Below are 19,252 nucleotides of genomic sequence, written 5' to 3'. Positions count from 1 at the left end.
AGTTGTGATTGATTGTGCATTCAGGTTTTACATGGAAAATCTGCACTCCTGAGAGGTAATAAAGTGAAGTAAACAACACGGTTTTATTGAAAAATGAGGTCGTGGTGGGACAGACAACCCTCAAAAACATGGAAAGCTCAGAAGAATTAGTTAGCCAAAAATAAACTAATTAATAAAAGCTATATAACTAAAATAGCTTCTTAACGTGATAGGAATTAATGAACAATTTCTTAATATATTTTGGAACACAGAATAAGGAGGGGACAAGGATTCATGATTTTGTACTCATTGAACTTGACAAACTGTGAAATCCCTGTAGGAAGAACAGTCTTTTGCTTTTACCTCAGTATTGTAGTGAGACATCATCATCATCCCCTATTCGCCCTCTTCTCGCTCAGCTCTCTCCCCTCTGATTGCAAAACTGGTATTAACAGTTATTTCTTTGAGATACATTTTCTTTTCTCTTTTAGTTTATTGACCCCAGTTGCTTTAATAACACAAAGAGGCCCACGGGTCAGGCTATATTGTAATTTAATGAGAAAATTTCATTTCTTTTCTGAACTTGGTTATCTCAAATCCCAGTGAACTATGCCTACTGCACAATGCACCTTGAGGTCACTCCCAGGCACTAACTGTGTAATGAGCTGCTGCCCTAGTAATTCAGAAGCTAATTACACGCAGGCTGTGAATGCAAATTGAATGAAACAAGTAGTGCGAATTTGCCATGGCCTCTCATGTATGTAAATCTGACCCGAAGACTGCAGAACCAGTCCAGCTGTCAAAACCAGACAAGAACATGTTCCAAGTTTGAAAAAAGCTGATGGGATTTACCTGCTAATACAAACCATATTTCAGCTACATAATGTATATTGTCAGAAAAAAGTTGTAGCTCTCCTCAGTTCTTTGGAATTAAATGTTTAAATGACTCATTCTAAGATTTTGATATTGGTTAGAGTAAATACAGCACATCTCCTGTAGAATTTTGACATTTTTGTCAATAATTATTCATATTCATTTCTCTTCCCTACAGATGTTGAACATCTGCATTGGGTCCAAACACTGAAAGATGCTCATATGGCAATAGATGCTAATCTGCAGTGGGAATGTAAAGCCATCGGTAAGCCGAGCCCTGTATACAGATGGCTGAAGAATGGTCAGCCACTAACAGCAGAGGTAAGACACCACCAACACTAAAACTAAGATTAGATTTTTATAAAAATGTTATAGACATTCATTGTGATTTTATATACATGAAATGCACTATCAGACAATAAAAACTACTCCTACCAATAATAATAATGATAATTCAAAATACAGTTAACATAAAACAAAGAAAAAAAAAAAAAGGTAAAATGTTTTCCATCATTAATCAGCTGGCCTGATTTGCAGGGGAGAATCCATGTGGAAGCTGGTAGACTGACCATATCCAGGATTAGTCTGTTGGACTCCGGGATGTATCAGTGTGTGGCGGAGAATGAACATGGAGCCGTCTATGCCAGCTCTGAGCTCAAAGTTGTAGGTAAGCACTTTGTTTGTCCTGTACAATGAGCTGATGCAGAGACAAGGTAGAGATGCACCCTATGTACTTTGTGTTGTAAGCGCCTCACATCTGAAAGTAAACAAATGAATAAAAACAGGCTGAAATGGCTCCTCACTGAGACACAGCCTGGCTCTTTCATTTCCATAATTCCATTTCATTTCCAGTCTGGTGTTGAAATATAATTTCCGTAAGTGCTGGTGATTCACTTGACATTTTGGCTGATGCTCAGCTGTTGCCCCTCCTCAACGCCAGAATAACATGGGTCTGTTCCTCAGCCTCCCCGCCTGACTTCACCCGGCGCCCCGTGAAGAAGTCCACGGTGATCCAGAGGGGGGGCGAGGTGGTCCTAGAATGTCGCCCCCACGCTTCCCCCAGGGCCACAATCTCCTGGTGGAGAGGGGGCGAACCGCTGAAGGACAGCAAGAGGTAGGGTATTGTACTGTATGCACCACTGCTCCTGCCACTGATGGCATCTGTTAAAGGGTTTATTCTTGTGGCCATGTTCATTTCTAGGACTCATTGTTATTTATGCTTCAGCCCAAGGGGATTTTTGTATGGAGGACTGAAACTGCCAAGATCAAACATAGATAAATAAATAACTCCAAAAATAAATGATATGCCATTAAATGCACCAAAAATAATAAATGAAGGCATTAATTAAGTAACGCATTGTGACATAAACTGATATTTCTGTTTTAATTTGCCCATTGTTGCTGTACCGTATTTACCGTTATTTTTTATTTATTTATCTATCCATTTATTATTTCCCATTATTGCATGTCCCCCAAACTTATTTGTTTATTATTTTATTATTTATATCTTTTTACATTTGTGCTTCATAATAGAAATAAGGGGCTGTGGTTCCAAGTTACATTAGAGAATGATTGACTAATAGTGATCGTGCAGCACTGCCTGATGCACCTATGACACACACCTGCATCTGGAGATGGTGTTTCACTCTCAGGTCAGAGCTGCTGTCGCTGTTCTCGCTGAGGTTTATTGGATTGTTATTTTTTGTCATTGTTTATTATCAACAGCCAGAGTTTGTTTTACACTCGTTCTACCTGGATCTGACCTAGCCTACAGGCTCTCACAGAGACCGGTGTGGCGTGTGTGCTGCACTGGACAGTTGAGATTTATTAGGCTGCATTATGATTCTTTATCCATTATAAATGAGCGATTTTAAATGTTGCTTACTGTTTATAGCCTACAAGCCGACTATTTACTAAATCAAGGTCTAGTTTGTACTCACAAAATAAAGTTTGTGAAGTGGCTGCGTCATGAGTGGACATGCTGACAGATGTGCCACCCGACAGTGACTTTCCTCATCACTAAACCATAAGCTAAGGTCGCTCGCTAAGGTCCTGAGAAAGTGACTCCTGTTCTCTCTCCAGAGCCGCATATAAAAATATAGGCCTAATGAAAACAGTAAGTGAAAAAAATAGACTCGCGAATACCATGAAATAGATCCATTGTAATAATTTCTATGATCACAGCTGGTACAGTGCTCTATATGACCGCTTTGGTGGTCAGAGGAATAAATGCTCAGAAATCTTGTGGGTTTTTTTTAACACCTTCTAGGCTTCAGAAAGCATCAAAAACATATATTTAGGAAAAGTCATGGACTGAGAGACTTGTAGTTTTTATTTAAACAAAGTTATTTGATTAATAAAAACTCCAAACGGTCTGTCAGACTGTCATGGCGGTTCTAGTGTTAAATTACTAATGTTAATATAAAAATCTGGAAATACTGATTTGATGATACATTGCTGCTGTGTGGCGTTCAGCTTTTTTTTCTTTTTATAACCTGCTGTGATATTTGTTTACATGCAGCAAGAAAACGTATCTACTAATGTCAGGTCAATTCAATAGACAGCTGATTAAGTTGCTCATCACGGGTTCCAATGTGTTTGTGCCCAGCACAGACTTTCATCTGCTCACTGCTCAGTGACTGTATTGATTTTGGCAGTTTCAGTCCTCCATATTTTGGAAGTCAAGGTTGCATAAAACAGCCTTGTTTGGTCCAAAAAAAGTTTTGTTTTCAAAGAGACACTTTATTCTTCACACAGATACAGATATTGGTTTTCTGCTGACACACAGAGGCTTTGACTGATGCCTTTTTAATGGATGTAAGACCGAGGCCATGATCCTGAGTCTATCAGTTTTATATCTACAGCACAATATGATTTAGCTGTTTGAAACTTCAAAGCATCCAGCGTCCCACAGTTGCACAGCTCTTCAAGGCAGTCAAAGAGCTGAATGTAGAACAGACATCCTGTAGGGTCATCGCTTGTGCAAAAACCACAGAGAAAAACAATCTGACTACATCTTTCACTGAAACTCTACCTCAGGCTACATGACAGACCGCACCATTGCATGATTTAAGGTCTGCGGCAAAATCTACGAACTGAAAGACACAGTTTGTTGTTGCACTTGGCCTTCGCAGAGACTAATGCACACAAAAACAACCAGCAGAGTTGAAACACAGTATGACATCTCCTTTCATTAGTTGTTTTGTGGAAAAGAAGGACAGGTAAGTGTTCAAGTAGGTTCAGAAAAACAGTGGCTGAGCTGCTAGAACTGCAAGGAAGTTCCAAAAGTCTCAACTAGTTATCAGAAAGGTTCAGTTTAGGAGTCATCACAAATCAGTCAATACTGCTTTCGAGTGTGAATCCACCTGCAGTGCTGACGGAAACAAGTCTAACTCTCTCACTGTTCCAGACTCCACATCTCCCAGAGATGAAATCACTATGCTAGCGTAATGGCGTAATATTGGAGCATTTAGGTTATTTCTCAGAGGAAGGAAGGACAATATTGGCAATCTTGGTTTTTTCCCCCCATAAAGCCGATGTTTAATATACCTACACATTATGAGACATACAAATAAAAGCATGTCTTTTATGTAAAACACCATCAGAAAGCTTTGTCAGTCTCAAGCCCTATAATTAACTTAATAGCATCAATCTTCTGAGAGCCAATTTACTCCTTGTGCCATTCAGGCGCCGACTTTAGTGACTTACAACAGCATCTCAATGGTGAGAGTTGCAAATAAAGAGGGCAAGAAGAAAAGTAGTCTCTTTATGTCTTTCTGTCTGAAGAGCAGTGTTGCTTCTCAAACTTGGACCTGTATAATTTTCTTTCTCCAATACTGATTTTAACAGCAAGTTTTGTTTTATGTTTCTTTTTTTTTTTGTGTCTCCTGTGTTTGCTGAGTGAAAACATTTTGTCCACCATGTATAAAGCATAACCATAGCTGCAAACATGCTGTAGAAATACAGGGAATTTTTACAGCAAGATATTAAAATAGCTCCAACAACTGAAAGCATAATAATGTGCATTAGCAAATAAATGTAATGTAAAGTGAACAGTGAAAAGTCGGCATTTAGTCAAAGAGCAAAGGAGTCAGAAGTTTCCTTCTTTTATTAAAGTTGAAACTATCTTAAAGACACACACGCGCGCGCACACGCGCGCGCGCGCACACACGCACACACACACACACACACCACACACACACACACACACACACACACACACACACACACACACACACACACACACACACACACACACACACCCTTCCCTAGCCCCTTACCTAAACCTTAACCACCATAACTGAATGCCTAACATTAACCTAAAGCTAATTCTCTAACCTAATCCTAATACTCTAATCCTAAAACCAAGTCTTAACCCTCAAACAGCCATTTAAGTTTTTGGGATGCATCATTTTGGTCCCCACGTAGCTGTTAGATCCCACAAGTATAGTAGGCTCTTAGTTTTTAGACCATACAGATTTAGTAAAACAAGATTGGCATTTAATTAATTGCCAAATTACAGTTTTGCCAAAGTAATTTTTAATATTATACATGTAAATTAATGTTTATACTAAGCAGTTTCTTAGTTTATTTTCTATTCTATAAATTTCATATATCAAAATTAAAAAGATATTTACATGTCATGATACTTTATGTTTGCCTCCTCAATTGCTTCTGCTTGAACATCTTTATTTATAAAGTTCGTATTCACATCAGATATGCTGATTTCAAATTAAAAAGGTCCAGAAATAGAAAACTTTATATTTTACAGATGCTCTGATCAAAGGTTCTGTAAACGATAGTCACTGCCACTAGCTGTCGCACTAGACCACCATCATCTCAAATGCTTTGTTGGCCACACATCGTTCATTGTCTCAGTTCTCAGCCCAGTCACAACCATTAGCCTCACGGTAGCGTTGCTGAGATATGCTCTGCGGCAATGCTGTTATCAAGCCAGCTAGCGTTAGCAGCATTAGCTCAACAAATTCAGGGGAGGAAGCAAGTTGCAAGTCAAGTTGGAGGCCGTTAGCAGCTCATAGGGCTCTCCATCTTGGTGGAGCCAGACCAGTATTGGCTCTGGTCCACGGTCGGTTGGACTCATGCGCTCGGACCGGCCACACGAATGATACTGAGAGAGTGGTAAAAACTTTATTGGTTTTTTTGACAGTCCCACAGCTGGCCAGGATTGGAGCCTGTAGTCCTCATGCTCAGTCCACCTATGATCTGGTCTCATCTCTTTCTTTGTCTGAGGCCTTTTTTTTTAGATGAAAATGTGTTTTTTTTCTTCAGTGGAGGAAATTCTGGAAGGTCACTTTTACCTGAACGCTGGTTCATCTGGTGTGTGGGTGGTACCTGTGTGCTTGTAAATGTGGGAAGGACCAACGGTTTAACAGAGGGGGACTCTTATGCACTAACATGCACAGGCACTAACATGCACGCGCTGCCGGACCAGCCCCCAAAACAAAGAACACTGAAGCTCTGATTACAAACAGAGGAAGTGTGCCTTTATTCTCCGTCAGGACACCATTGCTCCACTAAATCTTTACATAGAAAATAGTTGTTTGCTGCTATATTAATGTTTAAAATCTCATTTACAGAGCCTTTAAAGAATAATCATTGCCCTGAGCCATTCAGCATGTTGTAAATGTGGTGTATTACAGTGGTAGAACTGGGATTCAGCATCCCGTTTAATAACTCTGGGGATCTTACTAACTTTTCTCTCATAGGACGGCCACTTGATCCACCCACCCAAGTCCTTCTTCACACACCTCTCGGGCTTAACCCATCGACCTAAAAGTACCCTCTCATAAAACTTCAAAAAGACTCTCAGTTCGTGCAAAGTTCATATTGGTAAAATACTAGGAAAAAGTTACAAATGGTAAAATTCCTGCTGTAATAGCTGTATCAAGGGCACTTGATATTTCATCCGGTTTCTTTTCTTCAGTACAAATGCTTAAGATGAATCTGAAAGTTTTGCTGGGAATTCATTAATACGAGCTCCTTATGTGAATGCAGGAAGATGAACAGTAGTAGCTCACATAAGTTTGCCAGGAGGAGACTTGAGCAGAGTTTTGAATAATAACCTTTTTTGGTTAATACAGCTCAAGCTCATTTATTTCAGTGCCAATATATGAGCGAACGATCACAAACATGTATAATTAAACAAAATTGAATTTGTGACTGAAGATGGATTCAAATAAAGAATCTCACTCTGCTGATTATGGAAAAACTAAACTAAAAAAGCTCCTGTATCATGAGCTGTTCATTCTCTTTGGAAATCACCAGCAACTGATTTTCAACTGAATGTACATTACAGTGGTTTGACTTTTGAATTATCTTTATTCATCAAAGGCTAAACTGCAGATGCTAAGATGATTCATGACAATCTGACCAAAATACCCTTTTCACACTTACACAACACTATGACATATGCTGACTCTAATTTTGCAGTTTTAAGTTGCATGCTGGTTATGTGTCAGATGAAGTGTAAAGTGCATATCTGCTGTTTGTTTGTTTTTTCTTCCTTTCTCATTTTCTTTCGGGCTCAGCCTCGGATCAATATGTACATCCAGCTTTCCATAGACTTTCTGTAACTCACTGGAGCTGCCTCAACATGTGACCGGTGGGATTGATTGGTTATCATATTTTCCATGGGCTGGTCATGAGGAAAGGGAGAAAAATTACCTAGGCATTACCCAGGCTGCACATTCGGACAAGAATAGAAATTCGCAGCATGGAACGGAGCTTGTCTACAAAGCAGATAGTTCTTCACGTTTCTATTTGTTTTGCAGCTCATTGCCCCTCAGGTCATGTTCTCAGTGCGCCTCCATCCCTCAGCGCTTGATATTTTTGTCAATAAATCAGCGTAAAGCACCCTGTGTCTGACATGCTCTCTGGGTCTCAGCTCAGCCCAAGTGAATACATATTTATTCTTGGGAGCCAATATGAAATTGTTTGATTTTTGAGCTGGCTGCTCACACTATTTCTGTTTGATTTGCTGAATCCAAAGGTCACAACAGGAGAGCATTATCTGCCTCGTTTATGCATATGTTTACACGCTTTCCAACTTGCCTGTCCACAACTACAGTGCTGAGAGAACTATTCCAGGCTAAAATGTGAAGTTTGATAAATAAGGGCATCATTTCCACCGGAGATGTGGGGGGACCTGAGCTTCTCAATTTTTGCTATCAGATTTTTCTCGCCCTCATTTTTCTGGTTGATCTTCCAACTAACTCCCTGCGAGCTGGGTTGATAAAGATGTTGACGCACTCATCTGAATTGTAAAGTGTGCTCAGGAACAATGATGCTCTCTCACACAGGCTGCGTTACCTTATTGTTGGCATTTATTGTGACAACATGCAGCCTGAAAGGAAAACGTGCAGACACTACTCAGTGTTTCAGAAAGTATTAAAACTAAAAATGTATTTCAAGTAAAATTGAAATGGTTCATATTTTATGTGATTCTGGCTTCTGAGTCATATAACCAAATATTAACGGCGGTAATTGTAGTTTTGTTATTTTATCATTATTATAGAAAGCATAATTGATAATCGATAATAATTGATAATCATGTAATTGCACTTCATGAAAGTAAGTCACAAGCTGTTACACCAGTGCAACAACAAGGTCAACATTCCTGTGTGTAACTGTTGCTTTAGTCACGTTTCTTTCGAGAACTCTCATCAGACGGCCAGTTTATTTCTCCTGTAAGACCAGCTTGACATTTTGTCAGGCTAGATGCTTCTATATGCATATCTCCATCTTATTGCTTCTCAGAAACGGCTTATAGTGTGTTGATACTATCTCCACATGTTGTGGAGCGATAAGGCTGCAGGTAAAGATCCCATTCAAATTGCCTCTCTGTCGTGCTCCTCTCCTCTTACTCTCACCGTACTGCCCAGCCCTGGTGGCCTGTTTTGTATCCAATTAATATGTGCATTTAAGCTATTGTGCTGTCAATATTATGCTGAGCCTACAGCAAATCTTTTCTGCCTCAGCTAAGATAATTGTTATCTTCTGAGGCGTACTAAACAGACTTTTGGAATAGATTCTGGAGCCTTCATTCAAAATGAAATAAATGGTGGGAAAAAAGTTCAAATGGCTTGAGAAATGAGACCATATCTCAGCCAAGAAATATTTCATTGATTCTTATCGTCACTTTTCATTCAATTAACAACTAAAGAATTGATAAGGAAATGAGAGATGCGCTGTTTCAGTTTTGTCCTTCTCCTCAGACAGACAATCATGGCAGATGGGACTCTACGTATCACCAACATCTCCAAATCTGATGGAGGCAGATACACATGTGTGGCCAGAAACCATTTTGGAACATCCAGCAGCACGGGGACGCTGGTGGTGAAAGGTATTTCTCTTTGTCCACGACTGTACCTTCTAAGCCAAGGGTTTAAACTTTTGTTAAAGGAAAAAAAATACCAGCTCAAGCATGAAATTGATAATGAAATATATAGCCGTTTTATGTTCCCGGCGGTTTGACAGACGTATAAGTCATCCATGGTTTTGTCAGCTGTGAGTTATTGTTCATGTAGCAGAGTGGGACAAACCACCACCGTCTATGGCCGTGAGTGAAGAATATTTTCTCACCAACATTTAATTTAAAAAGAGCTACCCTAGCATTTTCAGATTTGGGTTTTTAAATAATTATGATTATAGCGAGAGAGGGAGAGCCCTTTTTTTTCTTTCTAGTTGACATTGTGATTGCAGTATGTTTAATTATTCATTACTGAGTTATGGGAGGCATTCGCTGCCTAAGTGAAGTTATTTAAGGTCACTTAATTACACTGGTCTATTTCATGATTCTGGGCAAATTAAGCTTTATTACCTTCTTCATTTGGCTGGATTTTATTGAAATACAGTGCTACATACAGTAGCAAATGATCCTCCTTTTTCCCCTTCCCTGTAATGCTGTAGAACCCACCAGGATCGTAGTTCCACCCTTGAGTTTGGATGCCACCGTGGGACAGAGCCTTGTGTTGCCATGTGAAGTGTCCAGTGATTCGTCTCTGAGCCCCATCTTCAAGTGGTTTTTCAATGGCAAAGCCATTGATTTCAGCAGGCAGGAGCACTTTGAAATGATTGGAGGGGTATGTGTAATGTGGATGAACACTTGTGCTTTGTGATATTAGAAAAAAAAATATTAAAAATCAGTGCCAAGGATTTGCCCTACATTGTTTTTAAAAGCTACAGCTGATATTGAAGCTCCTGAGAGCTGTGCTTTTCTGCCAGTTAATGCCTATGATAGTCTTTGATAGAGCCGGGAGATGATTTCATTGTGCATTGAATTTCCCCCGAATGCCTCTCAACCACCTAATTCTTCATAAAATCATGGATTCAAAATATTGTATTGGATGGTTACAGGCTTTGTTATACCAGGAGACCCACTGCAGTTATTCAGCGGAATCTTTAGGAAACATTCATGATGGTGTGATATACAATGTAGTCTAGCAGAAAACCAGAAATGTACATAATCTTGAAAGAAATACACTTATTTGCGATCTCAGTTTTGCTATTACTGCATAGCTAGCGTTAGCATTAACAGCTGTTTACCGTCTAGAATAAATGTTGTGCGTTCAGCGTCGGACTTCATTCCTTTACCCACCAACAGCTGTCTCCAGTGGTGGAAAACAACCCCCTTTCTCCTACTGAAGTTAGCAGGCTAACCAGCTAGCCCCGGCTTGTCTCGTCACTTTCCGATAGCGACTGTCTGCCCTGAAGACATAGCTCAGCTCGTATTATAACCTTTTGTATTATAAAGATAACGATGTCAAGTTACAACCACCACCACCCGCTCCCAGCAAGAAACCATGTTCGGAGGCAGAGAAAACTTTAAATATGGAGCTGGAGCCATGAGGTTAGCCAGCTTTCCATGGAGCTAAAAAAATAGCCTATACCGCTAAACACCTGCAGCTGTCATTAATTCATTAAGCTCGCTAAATTGGTTTGAGTCAGGACAAAAGTGATGTAAAGATTACAGTTTGTGGTTAAAGCTTACTAACTACCTCATGTCTGTCTGTTAAATACAAGGCTACAGGAAGCAGCTTAGTAAAATGTCAATTTATCATTTAATGCTTTAGTTTCTGTACAGATTTAAAAAACAAAATATGATGTGATAGTTAGATGGGGCTGAGCCAGCTGGTTCCCTTTTTCCAGTTTTTATCTAAAGCTAAGCTAACCTGCTACTGGATGTAGCCTTATGCTTAATGGACAGATATAAATGTCAAACTATTTTTTTAATCTTGTCTTTAGTCTTTCACTTCTTTAGTGAGGTACAGATATGCTTGAGCATATTTTTAAATTGCCTCCAGTCTTTATGTTAAGCTAGGCTAACTGCCTCTAGGCTCTAGCCCCGTAACACACAGATATGCGAGTGGTGTTCTTCCCAAAATGCCAAACTGTTCCTTTAAGTATAGCTCAAACTGATTGAATGAGAACATGAGAAGCACAAGGGGAACTCTTGTTTTAAGGTCGGTTTTGTCTTTAAGCCCGTGTGTGAAAATCGTTTGCACTGTGTAATTCAGAGATGCCAGGAGATGTTACTGTGTGTTGGGTCTGAGGGGGAAACCTGTAAACATGGATGACATTTCTCCTGCTCTGAGTTAATCTCACTGTATGAGTAAATCAATCAATTCCTCCCTGAACAAAGGAGCCTACATTTTTGTGATTACAAGATTCATGCTCCCTCTCGCTGAGCACACCAGGCCCACCTAAGTCGCTGTACAACACTGACATTTGCACAGTGAGCATAATCACAACAGCTGTGTAACTTGCCTTTGCTTTTTACACAAAGGGACTGATTTCTGAATCGCTGTATTTTACTGAAAGAAAACTTTTGAAAATCATCTGCGTGTGTGTGTGTTTGTGTGTGTGTACACGGCAGTAAAGTGCAGAGCGCAACTCTGACAATTCTTGCTAGAGCTTTTAATCTGAGCTGTAAGGATAAAGTGTAAACAAAGCACTGATCCAAAGAAAAAACAGTTTCAAAACAAGTAATTTTTGTGCATCCTTCCTTACAATAGGATTTGCAGCATGTGACTGAGACAGAAATTTGATGTCTTCCGAGGATTTTCCGTACTTCTTCCTTTGACTTTGCAACTTTTTGTTTTCCTTCCTTCCTCTCCAAGAGGCTTATGCGTGTGTGTGTCTTTGTCATTAGGGATTTGCAGGTGACCTGATGGTGAGGAACATTCAGCTGAAGCATTCTGGGAAGTATGTGTGCATGGTACACACTGAAGTCGACACTGTTTCGGCAGCAGCAGACCTAATTGTCAGAGGTATGCCTGTTCCTCCTATCTTACACTGCTTGTCATTTTCTAGCACTCTCTGTGGAGGTTTTCAGATAGAGATGTATCACCACAATGTCGGTTTTCACAGACTGCAGAAAACTGCTTTAATAGACTTTCAGACCGACAACCATGAACTTTTTGAAACTAAAGAGAGAAATATATGAGGTTAAAGTTTTAGGAATTCATTTAATTCTAGGAGTATCTTGGACCTGCAGCATCCTTTTTATTTTGTTTGTTATTATTTATTTTTATGTACATATATACGTTTTACTTTGGGTATTCCATAAATGTTATATATATGCAACATCACTCTTGATATTAGTTAGTTAATTAAGTAATTTGTAGATATGTATATGTATGTTTGTATATTACTGCTTTAACTTTAGCGTAAGGGCATTCAGTCCCCCTGTTGTGGGTGACAAACTAATGTAAGCCAGTTGCATTTTAACTACTGTAAAGTGTGTTTCTATCCAATTGTTTTTATGCACATTTTCAGTTTGCTCGCAAGAAACTTGGATGGAAATGCTAGAAATGAGAAAAAATCACAAAAAAGTATTTTTTTATTTCTTGGCTGAGGTAGAAGACTTGGTGTATCGTGTAAGTCCAATGGAAAGAGACTTAGAGAATAAATCCTGACATCTATGAAGTGATTTATTTGACACTAAAGCTTCCGCTCCACTGAAGAGACCAAAAGTTGAGGCAGGCAGAAACATCAGATGTGTGTGGAGTGATGAGGAGACGGATACCTCCCTCAAATTAACACATGGAACAAACATACTGTAAATGCCACATTTCGCTCTTTTAATTACGTCACCTTGTTGCATCCTCCTCTCGTACGGTATTTTAATGTCACCCAAATGGAGAATTAGCGCCACCTGCTGTTTATCTCAGTTAACCAACTTCTAATATATAATATTTGATATAATAATGAATTCGCATTTCACATTTCTTTTGCCATTTTTCTGCAAATTTTCATTAAAATTTGAGCTTCACTTGGAAGGAAAGCTGACCTTAGTCAGCAAACGCCTGACTTTATCCGCAACTTCTTCATCTGTGGTGTTGATTTTAAAATTCTTTCACACTTTACTTCTCAGGTGATTTGGTATCGAGATCTGTCTCAATACAGTTTTCTCCATTTTGCATTAGTGCAACAAATAGCCTAGCTTACAGGGCACGCAATCGGTCACTCCCCACTTAAGTACAATGCACAGCCTGTTGAAATTATACACTATAAAATTTGAATTTGGCATTGATCAGTAATGTGAATCCTTAATTCTTTCTTGTAGTCAAAGGGTATTGAGAATTTTCAAATAAAAACACAGTGACAATTTCTTATTAGAACAACTCCGAGCCACCGCTAATGACACTGATGTCCTCTATTTTTTTCTGGGGATTTAGGGATTGGAGATCTTTATATCTACATCCTAAGCTTAAAGTTACGTGGTGTCATTTTAAAGACTCGTAGCACTATGTTAATGTTCTATGTTCACAGAGCAGTGTTAAAATGCTGGGTCACTGATGAAAGAACAACTGGGATGTCCAAACATACCTGTCATTAGCATTTATAAACGTACAGTGTGCTATATGTCAAAATGTTATAGATTATAGATCAGAGGGCTGTGATCCGTCAAAAGCCAATCACAGTCAGTCACAATCACCCATGATTGAAACACATAACCCTAAAGGAAGAGAACAGTCTCAGTAATACCGTTGTACTGGCATCAGGAGTCAGATGGTGCAGCTTTCACACACAGATTGTATGTTTCTGTTTGCGTAATCTGAAACCAAGCATGGTTGATACCCAGTGATCTTCTTCCAGCAGCAGGTAGTCCCGCTGAGGGCTCAGTGCTACTTTTACAGATTTGTGGGGCTTAGCAGGAAATCTCATGTCAGTTATCCAAGCCCCGGCCTGATTGTTTGATCTCATTATGCCGCTTTCCCTAATTTCAATGAGATCACCGTTGAAAATTCAGCCTTGTTTTTCCAAATCCCTGGTTACTAATGTTGTCTAATGTTAAACACTGATGTCTCTCCTCTCTGTTAGCTAGTTTAGGCAACTTGGCTCCATAAAGACCACATTTTCTTTTTTCTGTCTGGGAGAAGCAGATTCACCTGACCGTGATTTTTTTTTTTTTTCCCAAAGTTTAAAATTTGTTGAACAGTTTTCATGACCAGTTGTTATGAATCACTTAACACCTCAGGTGGGGGTCTCACTCTGCCATGCAAGAAGATAAGCTGAGGTGATTTCATTTGTTTTGGCTGTTGTGCAGTGATGCTGATGTAGACATCTGTTCTTGTTTCCGGGTATTGCAGGACCTCCCGGTGCCCCGGAGGGCCTGGTGGTGACTGACATTACTGACACCACTATGCAACTGTCCTGGAGCTCTGGAACTGACAACCACAGTCCTGTTACCATGTACATGGTGCAGGCCAGGACCCCCTTCTCTATAGGCTGGCAGACTGTGAGAACAGGTAACAGCTGCACCACCATGAAACACTTATTTTCAATTGGTGTTAGTGAGTACTGAGGAATATCACTGTAATCTGTGAGGCTATGGTCATTTAGGAGACTATGCTCTTTTTCTGAGATGTATTCCATAGATATTCTTATGAATAAAACACAAAGTTCACAAATTTAGATAGCAGCACACTCTATAATACAGATAATACACATAATTTACAGTGTAATTTAGGTGTGGGCTGTAATATCAAGTGTTGCCTGCTGACAATATATACATAATATACTCTGTGTGTTTTTCTTAAAAATTGGTTAAAAAAAACAAAAAAAAAACATTGTTACATTGCTTTCCCTAGAAACTGTTTCTGTCCCAGTCTGTTGGTGACATAAGTCACGATGCAGCTCAGGAGACAGTGCAGTGAAATATACGACATATTCAAACAGCTACATGTAGTTTGGAGGGAATGTGGACCTGCCATGACCAACCAAGGAAAATAAATGAACTACAAAATAATGATATGAAAATGTAACTAAAACTGCTTTGATGTAAATATGTATGTATTTCTACTACACACCACAACAGAGGTCTGGTAGCTCTATCACGTGTCTAACATGACATGTGGAATTCCAGTAGCAATGACACCGCTAACCCAGACAAAATTAGCTCTACCAAGCTATTAAGAAATTACTTGTTCCAAAAAATCCATTAGCAGCACAAGTTAAAGTAACATTTGCATAAAAAAGTAAAAGTAATGTTAGCATACGTGAAAGTTCTGCTGAGTGTCTGCTGCACAAGTTAAAAGCACAGAAGCTCAGTCATTCTGGATACTGTCTAGCTTGTAACTACCATGTTATATGCAAGACGTGTTGCATTGAGGCAAAAACTCAGATACCCAATCTGATCAGGGATCAGTCTGCCACCTTTACCCTGAAACTTTTAAACGCACATCAAAATGATCACCAAAGCACTAATCAAACAAAATACTTTGCAGGGAGAGGGATTAACTGGAGCGACTTTGTCTGACAGCTTATTCATTGTATTTATTAACTGCATTTATGTGTAAAATTGCATTGTGAGATGCAGGCGTTGCTGTGCGATATCAAGAAATAATTACACAACATGTAGATTTGTTGGACCGGTGTCACCCTTGAGTGTACTGTAATTGGAATAGTATTAAAAGATTTACAAATGTCACCATTTCAGTTTGATGTACTTCACTGGTTTGTGAAATGTTTTTTTTGTATATGTGCTGGAAAGAAAATGTGAAATGTGCCTCAGTTAAAAAAAAAAAAAAAAAAAAAACACATCTCAATTCTAAATTCTTTAATCCTAGTTCCTGATTCTGTGCCTGGACAGATGATGCATGCAACAGTGAAAGATTTGAACCCCTGGGTGGATTATGAATTCAGGGTGGTGGCAATCAACAGTGTTGGTGTAGGAGAACCCAGCACGCCATCAAAACAGATTCGAACCAAAGCAGCAGGTATCTTCTCGATTTGTTGTTTCTCCTTATAACAAATTAATCAGTAAATGTAATTTAACTGTTTGATTAGTTTCACTTTCCTTCAGTGCTACCCGTGATGTTACTCATTTTTAAAACTGTTGTTCCTTTTCATGCCAATACTTTGATTACTGAGTCACATGCAAAATAAGGGGAAATTGAATTACACTTTGAAACATTCAGCGCTAAGCTTGTGTGTATGTGCGTGTGTGTGTTTGTGTCTGTGTGTGTGTGTGTGTGTGTGTGTGTGCACGCACTCTGGAACTTGTGCCATGATTAATTAATAGTTACATCAATAGAAAATGTGACCTATCCACACGTCATGAGGCACCGACATGAAAAGTGTCTATTTTGAGCTGGTAGACTGAGTAATTCCATCCTGCTGGTTGAATCACAGGGGAACAAGTTTCCCATTGTGCTTCACACATGGGGCTGACATACGGCGCTGGGCTAATAACAGCACCGTGCACGGGTGGTAATGCCACTGTCAACAAAAAAGCTTAATTCCTCTACTGTGTGATTAACCTGTTTTGTGTAAATTAGAGGCTGCGGTCTCCTCATTCAAAGCTGTGTGGTTTAACTGAATCCTCTGCTACTGCCTTACACATGACAATCCAAAACTGAGGGATGATTAAGTTCCCTTTGTGCCTCTTCAGTTCCTAAGGTTGCACCCGTTAATGTGAGTGGCGGCGGAGGAGCTCGAGGAGAACTTGTCATCATTTGGGAGGTAAGAGGATCATGGGTATTTTTGAGTGGGCATTCATCTTAAGAGAGCATCCTTTGAATCTTCTGATGAGAATGGAGTTCTGGCAGAGTTAGTGTGTCTGCAGTGGTCTGGCTTCAGTGCAGCGGCTTTTAATTAGAAGCGTAGCTTTTCTGATTTGCTGCCTGCTGACTTCCCTTGTTGTGTAAATCAAAACCAAGATACAGAGCCAGAGCAAATTTCATATGTGCAAATCTAGAATTAGGTGACAGTTTTACATTTTTTGGATGTGGTTCAAAGCACGGCAAGATGCTATATCGGTGCATTTTCTCAACAGTTTCTCAGACACACAATTTCTGTTTTACTTTTTTTACACCTCCCCTAATTTAATTTCTGCTCACAGTTGTTTGGGTCAAAGGCGTAACTTTTCTGTTCCTATCTCAGCCGGTTCCGGAGGAACAGCAGAGCGGAGAGGACTTTGGCTATGTTGTGGCTTTCCGCCCACTTGGCAGCAGCACCTGGATCCAGACAGTGCTGGCATCACCTGATGCATCCAGATATATTTACAGAAATGACAGCATCGCACCCCTGTCCCAGTTTGAAGTGAAAGTGGGCGTGTACAACAGCCTGGGAGAGGGGCAGTTCAGCCGTGTTGTTAGAGTGCTTTCTGCAGAGGAAGGTGAGTTTATTCACCTCCACATGCTGCAAAGTTAATGGTGTTAATTCAAGAAAATGCACGCTTTCTCTCTTAATTGCAAATATGCATAATTCATGATGTATCCTATTTAGAGCCTTCTGAGGCACCGTCAAGAGTGTGGGGCCGTGCCGTTTCAGCCTCTGACATCGAGGTGTACTGGGAGCCAATTCCCCCCGGGTCCAGCAAGGAGAAGATCATTGCATATGAGGTATGAAAAAGAAAAGTTGAAATAATAATGCCACAAGGAATATTCAAACAAGGAGTAGACATTAATCCCTGAATGACTGACAGTATAATAAGCTGGCGTTCAGTTGAATGTAACCGCCAATGGTGACAACGTGGAAATATTCTGACATTAAAATACTGTATGTGTTGGAGCGGCAGATTTTTCACAGGCTAATCTAGGAGTTGAAGAGGTCTGTTGGCAGCGGTTGCAGTCTCTAAAAGAACTCAATACCCAAGGCTGTCTGAGAGCTGCTATTAAAAAATAATAAATAAATAAAAGAAAGTGTAAACATCATACATCACTATCCTCTACCACAAATATTCTCCTGGGTTTTGGCTGTGGAAAACGTAGATAGGGGGGGTGTCCCCAGGTGGCCTGACCTCTGCTGAGAGGCTTTGAGGTTTGAGGCTTTGAGGTCATTGCCAGTGTTTGGTCCACACATTGTTATGAGGTAGGGGTTTGATGCACCACAGTGATGCATTTGGGAACAGCGGCTGTGCAGTGGAGCTGAGCTGAGAGCATTCATGCTAAACATTTACAGCTTGTACCGATATAAAAATATACAGCTAATCAACAATATAAATGTATTTCTGACAACTTTTTGATGTTGAAAAAATATTTAATTTCTCATTATTTATATATTGTTTTGAAGTTTCTACTTTCTAAACCATTGGTTCCCAATCTGCGGGCTGGGGCCCACTGGTGGGCCGTGAAGGTATTTCAAGTAGCCCAACAAATCATTTGCAAAACAGTACGATTTTGGTGAAAACATAAAATCATATAAAGAAAAATAAATAAAAATATCAAAATGATCTTTAACAATTATTAAAAACTTATTTTTTTTCTCATATTAAGGCCTGTCACTGTGATAAGCCAATAATAGGAATTTTTATTTTATCCCTCACCGGACCACATTATATACTGTTTTCTGTCGCAGTCTGATTGTGCGCTAAAAGATTACATCCATGGTAAAAACTGAAGTATTAAAAAGGGTAGCTAAAGAAAGAGAGATGGTTAATCGACAAGTGATCTCTCCCCCGTCAAACAAAAAAGAAAAGTTGAGCTTCCCCTGCTTTCAGTTCAATCCCGAATGTTCGATCATTATCATTGAAATAAAAAGAGAAGGCATTATCTGGCCTCCATATTGTAAAAGGGACAGTTGTGGGCTGCCAACATTTTTGCGATTTTCAAGTGGGCCATGAGTTAGAAGAGGTTGGGAAGCACCGGTCTAAACCAAGGACTGTTTTTGTCAAGTGTTTTACAGTGGGCAATTATTCTTAACTGGCCACAAATTCTCAGACTCATGATTTCTCAACTAAGGAGCTATCTTGAGATTGAATATTTTTATGCAATAGAGAGAACACTGATGATTCAGGCCTGTCACAACCAACAATTTCAACAGTAATAAATCTCTCTTTTGCTCCTACAGCTCCTCAGATAATGCACAGATTCATTCCTCTTCCTACCACTCAGTGTCAAGTTAAAGCGCCTTTGTACTGAGCAAAAACAGTCGT

The 19,252-nt window shown here is 39.6% G+C and overlaps 1 protein-coding gene across 3 annotated transcripts in view; it reads left to right on the top strand.

Moving 5' to 3' along the window:
- The window catches only part of LOC130162075 (contactin-4), a 111,154-nt gene that overhangs the window by 78,868 nt on the left and 13,034 nt on the right, over positions 1–19,252 (top strand). For all 3 annotated transcript variants that reach the window (XM_056365551.1, XM_056365541.1, XM_056365562.1), the window contains 11 exons: positions 1,031–1,173; positions 1,390–1,519; positions 1,816–1,966; positions 9,087–9,214; positions 9,781–9,953; positions 12,023–12,140; positions 14,466–14,624; positions 15,945–16,094; positions 16,769–16,839; positions 17,260–17,494; positions 17,605–17,720. In XM_056365551.1, the coding sequence (XP_056221526.1) occupies positions 1,031–1,173; positions 1,390–1,519; positions 1,816–1,966; positions 9,087–9,214; positions 9,781–9,953; positions 12,023–12,140; positions 14,466–14,624; positions 15,945–16,094; positions 16,769–16,839; positions 17,260–17,494; positions 17,605–17,720 (1,574 nt within the window). The remainder of the gene's footprint in view (positions 1–1,030; positions 1,174–1,389; positions 1,520–1,815; positions 1,967–9,086; positions 9,215–9,780; positions 9,954–12,022; positions 12,141–14,465; positions 14,625–15,944; positions 16,095–16,768; positions 16,840–17,259; positions 17,495–17,604; positions 17,721–19,252) is intronic.

Source organism: Seriola aureovittata, chromosome 2 (assembly GCF_021018895.1).
Source record: "Seriola aureovittata isolate HTS-2021-v1 ecotype China chromosome 2, ASM2101889v1, whole genome shotgun sequence".
NCBI classification, from domain to species: Eukaryota; Metazoa; Chordata; class Actinopteri; order Carangiformes; family Carangidae; genus Seriola; species Seriola aureovittata.
Note: the sequence above shows the minus strand (reverse complement) of the source record. Positions and strands in the feature narration are given on the sequence as shown.